The sequence below is a fragment of the Rhinopithecus bieti genome, unplaced genomic scaffold, assembly GCF_001698545.2.
Source record: "Rhinopithecus bieti isolate Rb0 unplaced genomic scaffold, ASM169854v2 scaffold_30957, whole genome shotgun sequence".
NCBI lineage: Eukaryota > Metazoa > Chordata > Mammalia > Primates > Cercopithecidae > Rhinopithecus > Rhinopithecus bieti.
The window spans coordinates 62,807-76,975 of record NW_016813678.1 but is presented as its reverse complement, the minus strand read 5'-3'; the positions used below and the strand labels follow the sequence as shown (position 1 = coordinate 76,975).

The 14,169-nt window shown below is 37.9% G+C and overlaps 1 protein-coding gene across 3 annotated transcripts in view; it reads left to right on the top strand.

The window, feature by feature from the left end:
• Nucleotides 1-700: 700 nt before the first annotated feature.
• HSF2 (heat shock transcription factor 2) overlaps nucleotides 701-14,169 on the top strand; it is a 36,290-nt gene continuing 22,821 nt past the window's right edge. For 2 of the 3 annotated variants that reach the window (XM_017848886.1, XM_017848885.1), the window contains exon 1: nucleotides 701-979. In XM_017848886.1, coding sequence (XP_017704375.1) covers nucleotides 887-979 — 93 coding nt within the window. In that variant the 5' untranslated portion in view covers nucleotides 701-886. Of the gene's footprint in view, nucleotides 980-1,936; nucleotides 2,010-14,169 lie in introns of those variants that run through there. The other variant, XM_017848887.1, reaches the window with a different exon arrangement.

Genomic DNA, 14,169 nt, shown 5'->3' with positions numbered 1-14,169 from the left:
ATGTATCTGTAAAATATACGCAGGAACAACTATTTTAATTAACTAAAATAGTATAAACAGTCTATTTCTTTTCATTCTGGGTGTAAAGTATGCACTTGATGACTGGATTAAAAACAGCACATGATACATCAATTGCATTTTCTGGTTTACAGTTTTAAGTAACAGAGAGTGAGTTATTTAAACTGCTCTTTTTGATAAACATACTTTAAAGAGGGCTTTTTGTCCCAGTGATAATGTAAGAACAAGGTTATTTTTTAAGGTTATTTTAAAATAATAACAAGGTTATTATTTTAAGACAATTTCAATTCGGGGCCTAGCACATCATGCTTGAGAGCTGGTTTTTTCCTTCTGCGAATGGATCCTCTCTAAACTGGTGCAAACCACACTTTGCCTGCCAAACTTATGACTCAAAGGCCCCGAAGGGCTTTTTGTAGCCTCCCAGCCACAGCCCAGAAACCATAAGCTGTTTCCACGTGAAACGTCCAAACACGGTCTCTCAAGCCGAAGATCCGCTACCATCAAAGCTTCTGTATAAAAGCAAATGAGGAGGCAGCGCCCCTTCTGCTCCCACCCCCTTCTGCTCCCACCCCCTTCATGTCAGCAGCAGCCAATCGCTTTTCTCCATCGTGTGGTCGGCCCCTGGGATTGGCCAGGGACGGGACCGGCGCGGAACCACTGCGCGCACAGGCGGAGCGCGGGGACTTGTCCGTCACGTGCGGTCGCCCGGCCTCTCGGCCTCGCCGCGCGCCTGGCGGGGTTGGGGGGCGGGGACCAAGATCTGCTGCGCCTGCGTTGTGGGCGTTCTCGGGGAACTGCTGCCGGAGCTGCTGCCGCCGCTACCACCGCGTTCGGGTGTAGAATTTGGAATCCCTGCGCCGCGTTAACAATGAAGCAGAGTTCGAACGTGCCGGCTTTCCTCAGCAAGCTGTGGACGCTTGTGGAGGAAACCCACACTAACGAGTTCATCACCTGGAGCCAGGTACGGTCAGGCCACGGCGGCCTCTGAACCCCCTGAATAACCGCGTCCTCACTCGCTCTCCCGCGGGGTGGTCTCTCGCGGCCTTGCGGCTCGACGCTGCCTCCGAGGCCCGCGGTACGGGGCTTTGGCGTTCGGCCTCGAGGGAGACCCCCTGTATTGTTCGCTAGGGGAGCCCCGGGGGCCGGCCGGCAGCGCCGCTCGCCTCAGGCCGCGGTGGGGGAGGGGCGGCCCGCGCGGGGCGTAGCGGCCCTGGCAGCCCCTTAACGGTCTGGTCCGCGTTCGGAACCGGCCCGGCGTCGCGAGGGGAATCGGCGAGCCGAGGGCGCAGGAGCCTCTTTACTGCACACTCATCCTCCGTCCTCCCGCCCGGCTCAGGGGTTACAAATCACAGAGGGGACGGGGAGTCCAGGGCCAGGATCATCGACCTGGTGCTTTACAGGAGGCGATCTTTACCTCAGCGACCGATCACCCCCTCCCCGTTCCCCCAACACTGCTTTGCATCTGGGATCTTTATGTGGAGAGCAGTCAGGGAAATAGACATTATGTTCAAACGCAGGTTACTGCTTATCAGTTGGTTTTAAAAATATATAGAAATTAACACATTCTTTCGAGATTCTGTGCTATTTGTGTAGTCGGATTATTAGGATTGTTTTAATGAAGTACTAATAGGTGGTCAGTAACTTAGTAGTTACTAAATTTCACTGAACTGTTAAATTTAGGGGCATATCGATGTGTTGATTATTGGTCTGATCTCAACTCTGCTTGTAAACAAGGATGACCTTAGTCCAGCCCCTTTTGTTGTCTGGCCTAAGTTAAATCTGTAAGATGGATGGGTTGCCTAGGTGACCCAAGACCTCTTTCAGTTCCAAATACAAGATTCTAGGCAGAATGATTATTTACATCCACACTACCTTTACATTCGAATACAATCCTAGGCTGTTGGAATCATTTTATGAAGCGAAGTGGTTAGCTCTTATTGTAGATGATCACCTATTAAGGCATATTTTCATGTGTGTAGTTCTTGAGAAGAGTAAGTGAAAACTACCTGCATAGTGCCTGGCACCTGTTAAGTGCTGAGTAAATGTTATCTCCCGTCCTCCTTTCTTTCCTGTTCTCCTCCTATTATAGGAACTCTCAGTTTTATTTACTTTTATCTTAACAGGGAGTGAGCACCATATTAAGACCCTGAAGTTTTGACTGCTGTAATACCATAGTTTGCCTTGTGTTATTATTTGTTCTTTTTTCTAACTTCCTTCTAGGGTTTAATTTTTGTGTGTTCCTTATGAGCAACTGAGTTATCCTTTTAGCCCCACTCCCTGCTTGGAGTTGAGTGCGGGGAGGTGGTGGGGCAGGGGCATCGTGTGAGTGTTTGTATTAAGAATTTAATGAGTTCTGTACAATTGTACAAAGCTAGGTGAAAATAAGAAAGCCAGCCACTAGCATGTACTTAAAATAAACACATGTCTCATGCTTTTCATCAGTTAGAAGGATTAAAAGTTGACAAGAAGGGTCAGCACAGACTGTTATTCAGACATGTATTCGTGTTAGAGATCGGACTGAGAGATTCTCTCCCCACGAAAGCTGACTTTATCATACCTTTTTGTCTTTTACGAGCCAGAAATAGGGGCCATATATATTGGCAGTTGCTTTTAATCAGAGTATCATGTCAGTCGTAGGCCTATTAAATTCTGATTAGTAACAGTGTTTTAATAGCATTCTTATTTTCTGAGCAGTGTCAAATGTGAAGAGTTTCGTGCTGATCCATAAATGCATCATTCTGTGAGTTCTAAGCCAAATAAACAAGCCACTTAACCATTTTTTAATCCCATTATTAACTTTAAGCTTATGTGTTAACTAATTTTCTAATATGCCTATGGGACAATCAAAATGTAAGCTCAGTGAGATCACTGTGGCGGAGACACAGTAGATGTTTAATAATTGATGAATAAATGAGATCCCTCGAAAATGTAATGGAGTGGTAGGAATGATGAAGATAAAATTATGTTTGAAATGAATCTTAGAGATCATCTAGGTTAGCCTCATCATTGTATAGATAAGGATTTGAGGCTTGGACAGGTGAGATTATTTATCCATATTATACAGCTCGCCAAGATTGGAGATGAGACTCTAACATAAGCTTGTCCAACCCGAAGCCCACATGTGGCCAAGGATGGGTTTGAATGCGGTCCAACACAAATTCATAAAGTTTCTTAAAGAAACATGAGATATTTTTGCAGTTTTGCTTTTAAGCTTATCAGTTATCATTAGTGTTAGTGTATTTTATGTGTGGCCCAAGACAATTCTTCCAGTGTTGCCCAGGAAAACCCGAAGATTGGACACCCCCACCCTAATAGATTTCTGAGCTCCCAGATCAGTCTTCCACCAATAGAACTAGACAATACAAGTTGACATCATATTTAGTTTTATACCAAAATGTTGCTTGCCACAAGCCAGTGGACAATTCTGAATAAATGTTGTCTAGGGCTAAGCCTAGTTGCTTAGTCAGTTGTCTCACTCGTGCTCTCCATTAATTTTTCTAAAAGCAGTGCTAACACTGAAAAGTAAAACTTTAACAATAATGTTAGGTGGAAAAACCAAAATAAGTTACTTTCATCTTTCTCTTTTCTTTGATGAATAAATGAAATCCGTAGAAAATGTAATAAGAGTGGTAGGAATGATGATATAATAGTCCTCAGCAGGCTTTGAATTTCTGAGTGGCAGAGACTATATCACATTCTTTTTTTTTTTTTTTTTTTTGTAGTAGAGTATCACTCTGTCACCCTGGAGTACAGTGGCACGATCTCAGCTCCCTGCAACCTCTGCCTCCTGGGCTCAAATGATTCTTCTGCCTTAGCCTCTTGAGTAGTTGTGATTACAGATGTACACCACCATGCCTGGCTAATTTTTGTATTTTTGCTAGAGAGTGTGTTTCACCATGTTGGCCAGGCAGTCTCAAACTGCTGACCTCAAGTGATCCGCCTGTCTTGGCCTCCTAAAGTGTTGAGATTACAGGTGTGAGCCACCGGTGCCCAGGTACTCTCATCTTTTGAAAGTGGCTATTTATGGTGGTTTCTGGTTTCCTTCAAACTTGTGTTGTACTTCTGTTGAGCTAATTTAGCATTTATACTATGAAAATCATTGAGAACTTTGAGAAGAAGCAGTTGTTTTGGGAACCAAACAACCTTTTGTGCAATTTTTTTTCAGTGGTGGAAAGTAATTTATTTCTCTACCTTGAGTGTAAGGCAAGGGGAAAAAACTCTTACCAATGGCGTTTTTCCAAAACCAACTGCGTTATCCAAATTATCTCTGGATAATATCTCTGGAGACTTATATAACTTTAATTTTCCTTGAAGTTTGCAATATGACAAAATTGAAAAGTGAAATAATACCTCTCACCATTAAATACAAGAATATAATGGTCTGAACAATTGAAATTGTACTTAAATGTGTTACTGACTCTAAAATAATAGAAATGCCTTAATTCCAGACTGTCTTTAAGAAAGCATAACGTGACTAGGTGCGGTGGCTCATGCCTGTAATCCCAGCACTTTGGGAGGCCAAGATGGGCAGATGGCTTGAGCTCAGGAGTTTGAGACCAGCCTGGGTAACATGGCGAAACCCTGTCTCCACAAAAAAATACAGAAGATAGCCAGGTATGGTGGCATGCATCTTTAGTCCCAGCTACTCAGGAAGCTGAAGAGGGAAGATGGCTTGAGTCCACGAGGCAGAGGTTGCAGTGAGCTGAGATCACACCACTGCAAGCCAGCCTGAGCAACAGAACAAAATCCTATCTCAAAACTACGACGACAACAGCAACAAACAGAAAAGAAAGAGTGTTTTACATATTTCCATTTTATCCTTACTCTTCTGAAAAACAAAAATGAAAAGTTTCATTTTTTAACATTTCCTTTAAATGTAAAATTTTATGTATCTGCTCTTGGCTTTGATAGTCTGTTGTCAGAATCAAGTACAGAGATTGTACTGTCAGACAACCTAAAGCTGTTTTAAATCTTAAGTGTCCTAAAGAGAGGGCACATATTAGCTTGGAAGCAACTGGTGAAACTTGATATTCAGAGACGAGAATGTAGAGGTTAAATGAAGTTATATAGTAAAAAACAACCTTTACAAGTTAATGAAATGTGGTAACCAGTGTACGCTGAAGTGAAGCAGTATAAAAGAAGGAAAGAACTGGAGGGTCATTCTTTTGTCAGTGTTGTTACCTTTGTCTCTGTTTTTCAGATTGTTTGAGAAAATGAAGTGATTTCCACCAAAGACTTCATACCCAGCTTTTCCCCCCTTTTGTGTCCTTTGGCATTCTCTGCTTCTCTATCCCCCTCATGTCAGCAGAAATGAATTAGGAAATAGGTAGGAGGGAGAGAGAGCAAAACAGAATTTTCCGTTGTTTTCTAGCTGTTCTGGATGAATTTGAGCAGTAGGCCCTTGGACTTCACAAAGTACTAGTATTGTTTTGAACATCCCAGCAACCATTGCATTATTTCAGTGTTTCAAAGTCAAAATAAGAAAGACTGCAAGTGTGGGAAGATGGGGGTAAAATCCAACTTAGATAGACCTGCAGAAAAGTTGAAAGATTGATTTTCAAGTATTTTTATTTGTATATATAAGAGAAAGAATGAGCTAAAGACTCCAAAGGAGTGGCTGGTACATATTAAAAAATTATAGATTGGTAAGTGACAAATTTCTGTTTTGAAAAATGTTTTAAAGTAATGTGGCTGAAGTATTAGATTATTAGGAATATTTTGAGTGTTCTAAACCAAGAGTGCCAAATGGTTAATTTGGAGAGTAACTACCGTTTCTACTCTTTGGAATCTTGCCAACATTTGTGGGTAGGGTTTAAGGAGAAGGTGCCTGTCTTTCCTACCTCACTCAGTAGTAGTTTTCTGATCCTTGTAAAATACTTAGAGAGAGGGAGATTCTGTGTTGTATTGCTTGAACCTCACAGGTTTAAAAGGGAGGAAGATGAATTTTTGCACTCAAGTTATTTACTAATTTTAGAATAGAGACTGAGGGAATACAATAAGCAGAGATAGAGTGATGTGAATGAATAAGGAGTGTTTGTGAGAGAGAGTGAGCACAGGTATAAGCAAGAGATTATTGTCATCTCCCTATTTTATATAATCAAATAGTTGAAACTCTAAAAATTCAGTTTGTTTGGCCAAAGATTAATTTAGTCAGTCATAGATATTTGTTATGAATCTGTTATGACCTGATAGTGTGCTGGGTATTAGGAATTCATTCAGTAGTGAACCAAAGTGCCTACCTTCATGGAGCTTACATTTGAGTGGTGGATATTAATAAATAAAAAGTAAGCAAATACAAGCTGGGTGTGGTGGTGCATGTCTGTAGTCCCAGGTACTGGGGAGGCTGAGTTGGGAGGATTGCTTGAGCCCAGGAGTTTGAGGCTAGCCTGGGTAACATACTGAGACCCCTGTCTCTTAAAAGAAAAAAAAAAAATTAAAAGCAAGCAAAACACAATTAATATAATTTCAGTTAGTGATAAATGCCTTTAAAAAAGCAAGATAAACTGTGTATTGATTAAGGTCCAATCATAAGTCAGAAGCCACAGGTATTTTCAAGAGGGTAAGTTTAATAGAGTTACTGATTTTATCAGGGAAATTAAAGAAAATTCAAGGAATACAGGAATAGTTTTAAGAAACAGCTACTACTGATAGGGCTGAGATAGAGTGCCCAAGTAAGAACCCTTTTTGCCAAGGCTAAGATTCTTACCTTGTTGGAGAGGATATGGCCATGACTCAGTAGCAGAGAAGTCACTGGTATTGCTCTGGTGGAGCTTACTGGAAATGCATCCTTAAAAACTTGCTGGAGAATATGCCTTCTAGGTGAGAGATTGGCAAACTACAGTCCTTTTGCCAGCTGTTTTATAAATAAAGTTTAATTAGAACACAGCTATGCCCAATCTATTTACATATTGTCTGTATCTCTTTCTCACTACAAAGGTAGAGTTATGATGTTATAATCTGCAAGCCTAATTTACTATTTGTCCCATTAAGAAAAAGTTTATAAATCCCTGTTCTGGAGTACCCTAAAAAACTGTTTATGGGGAGATATCTTGTTAGAGATATTCTGCTTTGAAACCTCCCCAGAGAGGGAGAACCAGGGAAAGCTGATGGCCTTTGAGTGTTGCTGACCACCATTAATATCAAGAGGTAGGCACTAGAGAACCTTCCTCCACTGTAGAAGCTTGCCAAGGATACATGAGTCAGGAACAAGAACTCCTTTTTCTTGGAATATCTCTGTAGTATCCCATACTGACAAAATTTAACATCATGGCACCTAGAAAAATAAAGATATTTATTTAAGGGACCTAGCTCTATGCTTGTAGAGCAGACAATGAAGAATGAATTTGGAGCAATAAATTGATAACTGACCCATAAACAAACTAGGATTTGTGGATATTTTAGGTAAGGTGATGAGGAAAGCCTCTCCAAGGAGATGATATTTGAGCAGAGATCTAAATGATTAGAAAAGATGGGCCAGACAGAGGGGAATGACAAAAGGAAAGGCCTTGAATGTGGCTGTTCAAGGAAGCAGGAAGGCCCATGTGGTTAGAGTATCTTTAGGGAATAGGAGAGTGAGGGTAGGGAGGTAGGGATGAGCAGATGGTATAGGGCCCTAGATCTGTAGTAAGAAGATTGGAAATGAGGGGACCGGTTAGAAGACTATCACAGTTTTCCTATATGGTATTGAAAATATTGGTGGTTGAGACTAAGGTAGCAGCAGTCGAGGTATTGAGAAGTAGTCAGCTTTGAAATATTCTTTGAAGGCAGAGCTGCAGGATTTGCTGATAAATTGATAAATTGGCTATGGTTGGAGGAACGACAATTAAAAATGATTCATAAATTTGGTTTGAACTACAGGATAAATTCATTTGCTGAGGGAAGATAAGTTACAGATTCTTTTGGCCTATTAACTTTGAGATTAAAATGGATCTGTAGTAGTATTTGAAACTTAAAATTGTTTAATTTTCTTAAGTTTGACCATGCCTAGTCATATGGCCACATCTGATTTCAAAAGGGATGGGGAAGTGCGGTGCTAGAAAAAAAAAAAAAAAAACAAGAATTTTTTGAACAGCTTGACTGACTTCCATACTCCAGGATGTCCAAGTGGAAACGTTGAATAGGTTGTTGAGTATAAGACTTTGGCATTCATGGTGGAATTTGGACCTTGTAACTGGTAAAGCCATGAGACTAAATGAAATCATCATCTGTGAAGATAGAAGGAACCAAAAGATTTATTATTCCAACATTTAGAGAGTATGAAGACAAAAGTCAGCAAAGGACACTGAGAAGGAACAGTGAAAAAGAAGGAAAAATCAAGGGAGTGAACTCATAGAAAGTAATGAAAGAAAATGGCTCAGGAAGGAGATCAACTGTGTCACATGCAGTTAGGAATATTCTTGTATATCTCTCCTGATGTATATAAGCAAGTTTCTCTAAGGTCTGTACACTCACATCAATTGCTGGGATATAGGGTATGAAATGTTTAACCTCAGAATAGTGCAAATTATCTTCCAAAGAGACCACACCAGCTTATTCCACTCTTAGCCATTTAGGAGATTTTCTGTTAATCTACCTCTTCAAAACTGTGTATTAGTTATTGTTCTTAATTCTTACCAATCTAATTGATGTAAAGCATTGTCTCAATGAGGTTTTGATTTATATTTTCTTGATTATTAATGAGTTCTAAAACCTTTTCACGTTTGTTGGCCATTTGTGTTTCCTGTTCTGTGAAATGTTTGTTTTGCCATTTTTCTGTTTTTTTTTTTTTATTATTTGTGAGAATTCCTATATATTCTACATACTCACTTTTCGAGTTTATGTGTTGGCCATATCTTCCAGTTTGTGTTTTTTTACCTTTTAGTTTTCTAGCACCTTTACTGAGTAGTTCCTCCTTTTCTAGTGATGTGTATTGCCACTTCTGTCTTATGTCACAAGTACATATAGATATTGTCTTAATCAGTTGGGCTGCTGTAGCAAAATAACATAGACCAGGTGGCTTCAACAACAGAGATTTATTTTTTACAGTTCTGGAGACAGAGAAGTCCAAGATGAAGGCACTGGTCATTTCAGTTCCTGCATTAGAGCTTTCTCTGCTTTGCAGAGAGCTGTCTTCTCTCTGTGTCTTCACAATGGCGGAGAGAGAGAGAGAGAGTATGTGTGTTCTGGTCTCTCTCATCTTATAAGGACACTAAACCTAACTTGGGGGTCGTATCTTCATTACCTCTTCTGAACCTAATTACCTCCCAAAGGCCCTACCTCCAAAAACCATCGTATCAGGGGCAAGGGTTTCAACATAGAATTTTGGGGGACACAAACATTCAGTGGTTTTGTTTCTGGAGTCTTTATGCCATTCCATTGGACAATTTATCCTGTGCCTGTCTTCTGCTATCTTAATTACTGTAGCTTCAGAAAAAGTCTTTTGGTAGGGTAATCTATTCTTCAGGAGTGCCTTAACTATTTTTAGTCTTTAGCTCTTCCATATACGTTTTAAAATCAAGTTCCATTAAAAAAAAAAAAAACCTTTTGGATTCTTGCTGCAATTGCATCAAAACTATATAAATCAGATTCGGGAAAATCGATATCTCTATGTTGTGTATTCTCGTGACAAGGCATATTTCTAAATTCATTTTGTTGATTTATAAATGTTTCCTATTAGGCCTTGTGGATCTTTGTTCATTTTCTTCCTGGATGTCTTATATGTGTTTTAAATGTTGTTCTTGACTTAAAAATAGATTTCTAACTGTTGCTGGTAATTAGAAATACAAGTAATTTTTGTATATTGATAATCAGTGAGCAAATCATTTTACTGATTTCAGTTTTCTGAGTACACCCATAGTATCTGTGATTGATATTTATTTTCTTCCTTTCAGACCTTTATGCCTTCAGTTTTTCCTTTGGCAGTAACTAAGAGTGAATAGTAGCAATTATCATGGGATTTCGGCTTTGTTCTTAATTTTTAAAGGGAATGTTTTATTGTTTCCGCCTTACTAGCTGTTAGAATTGAGAGTTTTTAACTTCGTGTTTTCTTCTTGACATCAAATGTCGAGTAACTTAGTGGGGAAGGGACTTACTAGAATGGAAGACACAAGAAAAGATTGACTTCGGGGGAAACAGGAAATGGGTTGAGAACATACTGAGTTAACATTGTGTAAAAAATGTTAAAAATTTTAAATTGAAGTGTGTAATTTGAGGTGATCATGGACAGGGATGTAGATGTGTTTATCATCATATAAAATAAAGTCAATAATAAGATACCCTACTGTGGATATAAATATTCTTTTATTTATATATATGTATATAAAATATATTCTTTCCTTTGTCTTTCCTTTGTCTAAGGAAAGAATATGAATGATGCCGTGATCAAGGATAAAAACCTAAAAAACACAACTACTTCTTATTTGATAGGTGGAAGAAATTGAAAGGAAATATGAGAGATAAGAGACTCAATAGTGTTTAACATCAAAGCCCAGAGAGTAGAACATTTAAGGAGGTAATTGTTAGTTGTACCAAATGAAATGCCACAGAGACGTATAGGAAGATCAGGACTGAAAAGAGGGCATTGAATTTGACATTTGACATTTTAGAAATCTGGTTTCAGTCAAGTGAGAGAACCAAAACTAGTTTTCAGTGAGAGTAAGTGGATGGTCCTAAATTGGAGAAGGGGGGTTTAAAATACCTGCTTGTTAAATTTTGCAGTTAAGGAAAAGACAAATGGGTAGATTGAAAAAGAAAGTGTAAGAGGGAAAGTTCTTTTAAGATAAGAAAAGATGTATGCATTCTAATTTTGGTAATTACCTAGTTGCCAATACTGGTTATTGTCAAAGGTTGTAAATTTAATCTAATAAGGGAAAATCATTATTTGTTTTGCTTTACATTGTTCAATTATGAGTCTGGGCTTCTGCTAAATTTCACAGTGTGTTTTTCATCAAAATTGTGTTTCTGTTAGGAAGAAAGTAGAGGAGAGTAGAGATAGAGTAAGAAGCTAGCAGTCTCCCTGGATAAATTTATATTTTATCTATATGTCTTCTTTGTTTATTATGTCATGTCTCCAAAAGCTTGGTTGTAAAGAGTGAGAGGGCATTGAGCTCTTATTTTTCTTCCCAAATGGAAAATTTCTTAATCCTTTTTTGTCCTGATTATCCCCCAATTTGAATGCCATCTTGACTTATTACCTGGTAAATTCTCAAATAGATTTGCTGATTCATCTATCCTTTCTAGTCAGTCCATTCATCTATTTAATCACTTTTTCTTTTGTACTAAATTGTTGACACTATGATTTTATAATCTGTGTTGGGTAAGGTTAAAATACTCCCCATTGTTCTCAATATTTTCTTGTTTGTTGTTATGTAATTATTTTGACAAATGAACTTAAGTACCTAATGTTTGGTTATAATAGCATCAATTCATCTTTACTCCACAAATCATTTGTTTAATAGAGAATTTAATGTATTGGTTAATTTAGAGAGGATTGACACCTTTACGATACTACATTTGTCTTGATTGACACCTTCACGATACTACATTTGTCTTCCTTTTATATTTCTGTAGTTTTAATATTTTTAAAGTTCCTGTATATGTTTAAATTTTATTTTAGATACTTAACATTTTCTATTATTATTGGGTTTTTTATTCCATTTTAGTTTCTAATTTTTTAAATTATGGTAAAATATACATAAAATTAACCATTTTAAGTTTGTTAAGTTAGATTCACATTGTTAGGCAACCATTATCACCACCCATCTCCAGAACAATTTTTATCTTTCCACGCTGAAACTTGATACACATTTCACAATAACTTCCAACTCCTTCCTCTCCCCAGCCCCTGACAACCACCATTCTACTTTTTGTCTCTGAAATTGTCTATTATGGAAACTTCATATAAGGGAAATTGTACAGTGTTTGTTCTTTTGTGACTGGCTTATTTCACAGCATAAAGTTTTCAAAGTTCTTTCCATGTTGTAGCTGTGAGAATTTCCTTTTTAGGTGAAATAATATTTCATTGCATGTATATACCATATTTTATCCATACATATTTCACAATGTGTTGGTGGATACTTAAGTTACTTCTACTTTTTGCCTATTGTGAAAAATGCTACTGTGAACATGGGGTACAAGTATCTGTTCAAGTCATTGCTTTTATGTTTTGTTTTTGTTGTTGTTGTTTGTTTGTTTTTTTGAGTGTATACCTAGGAGTGGAATTGCTAGATTATATGTTCTTTGTTTAATTTTTAAAGGAACTATCATATTGTTTTCCACAGTAACTACACTATTTTAACATTCCCAACTAATATTGCACCAAGATTCCAATTTCTCCACATCCTTGCCAAAACTTTTTTAATGTGTTTTTGATAGTAGCCATTCTACTGGGCGTGAAGTGGTATATTGTTTTAGTTTTGATTTTCATTTCCCTAATGATTTGTGTTACTGACCATCTTTTTATGTGCTTATTGGAAGTTTGTATATATTCTTTGGAGAAATATCTACTCAGTTCCTTGCTCGTTTTTTGATCGGGTTGATTGGGGTTTTTTTGTCTTTTGTTGTTTTTGACTTTTAAGAGTTCTATCTATGTTCTGGATATTAACTTCTTATGAGATATATGATTTGCACTTTCTTTCCGTTCTGAGGGTTGTCTTTTAAATCTGTTGGTAGTCTTTTCATAAAAGTTTTTGGATTTGATGTAGTTCCATTTGTCTGTTTTTGCTTTTGTTGCCTGTACTTTTAGTGTTACATTTAATAAATCATTGCTAAATCTAATGTCATGCTTTACTACTCTTAAAAGTTTCTTTAGTGCTTGTGTTTAGGTCTTTGATTGATTTGAAGTTAGTTTTTATATATGGTATCAGCTAAGGGTCTAACTTCATTTTTTTTTGTATGTAGATATCCAGTTTTCCCAGAACCATTTGTTGAAAAGACTGTCCTTTTTTAATTGAATGGTCTTGACACTTGCCAAAAATCCCTTGGCAGGGTTTATTTCTGGGCTCTATTTTATTTCATTGATCTATATGTTTGTCTGTATGCCAGTACTGTGCTACTTTGATTACTTATTTTTATAGTGTTTCCAGGTGTTTGTTTTTTGTAGAGAAAAACACTAGGACGTTTAATATTAATTTAGTAACCACGTATCTCACTGAATTCTTAAAGGATTTTTTGATTGTACAGCGACTAGGATTGCAACCCCTGCCTTTTTTTTTGTTTTCCATTTGCTTGGTAGATCTTCCTCCATCCCTTTATTTTGAGCCTATGTGTGTCTCTCTGCATGTGAGATGGGTCTCCTGAATACAGCAGACTGATGGGTCTTGACTCTTTCTCCAATTTTCCAGTCTGTGTCTTTTAATTGGAGCATTTAGCCCATTTACATTTAAGGTTAATATTGTTATATGTGAACTTGATCCTGTCATTATGATGTTAGCTGGTTATTTTGCTCATTAGTTGATGCAGTTTCTTCCTAGCATTGATGGTCTTTACATTTTGGCATGTTTTTGCAGTGGCTGGTACCGGTTGTTCCTTTCCATGTTTAGTGCTTCCTTCAGGATCTCTTGTAGGGCAGGCCTGGTGGTGACAAAATCTCTCAGCATTTGCTTGTCTGTAAAGGATTGTATTTCTCCTTCACTTACGCAACTTAGTTTGGCTGGATATGAAATTCTGGGTTGAAATTTCTTTTCTTTAAGAATGTTGAATATTGGCCCTCACTCTCTTCTGGCTTGTAGAGTTTCTGCCGAGAGATCCACTCTTAGTCTGATGAGCTTCCCTTTGTGGGTAACCTGACCTTTCTCTCTGGCTGCCCTTAACATTTTTTCCTTCATTTCAACTTTGGTAAATCTGACAATTAAACCAACAAAGATCAAAAGAGACAAAGAAGGCCATTACATAATGGTAAAATGGTACACAACAAAATGAAGGCAGAAATAAAGATGTTCTTTGAAACCAATGAGAACAAAGATACAACATACCAGAATCTCTTGGACGCATTTAAAGCAGTGTGTAGAGGGAAATTTATAGCACTAAATGCCCACAAGAGAAAACCGGAAAGGTCTAAAATTGACACCTAACATCACAATTAAAAGAACCAGAGAAACAAGAGTGTTTACGTTCAAAAGCTAGCAGAAGGCAAGAAATAAGTAAGATCAGATCAGAAGTGAAGGAGATAGAGAC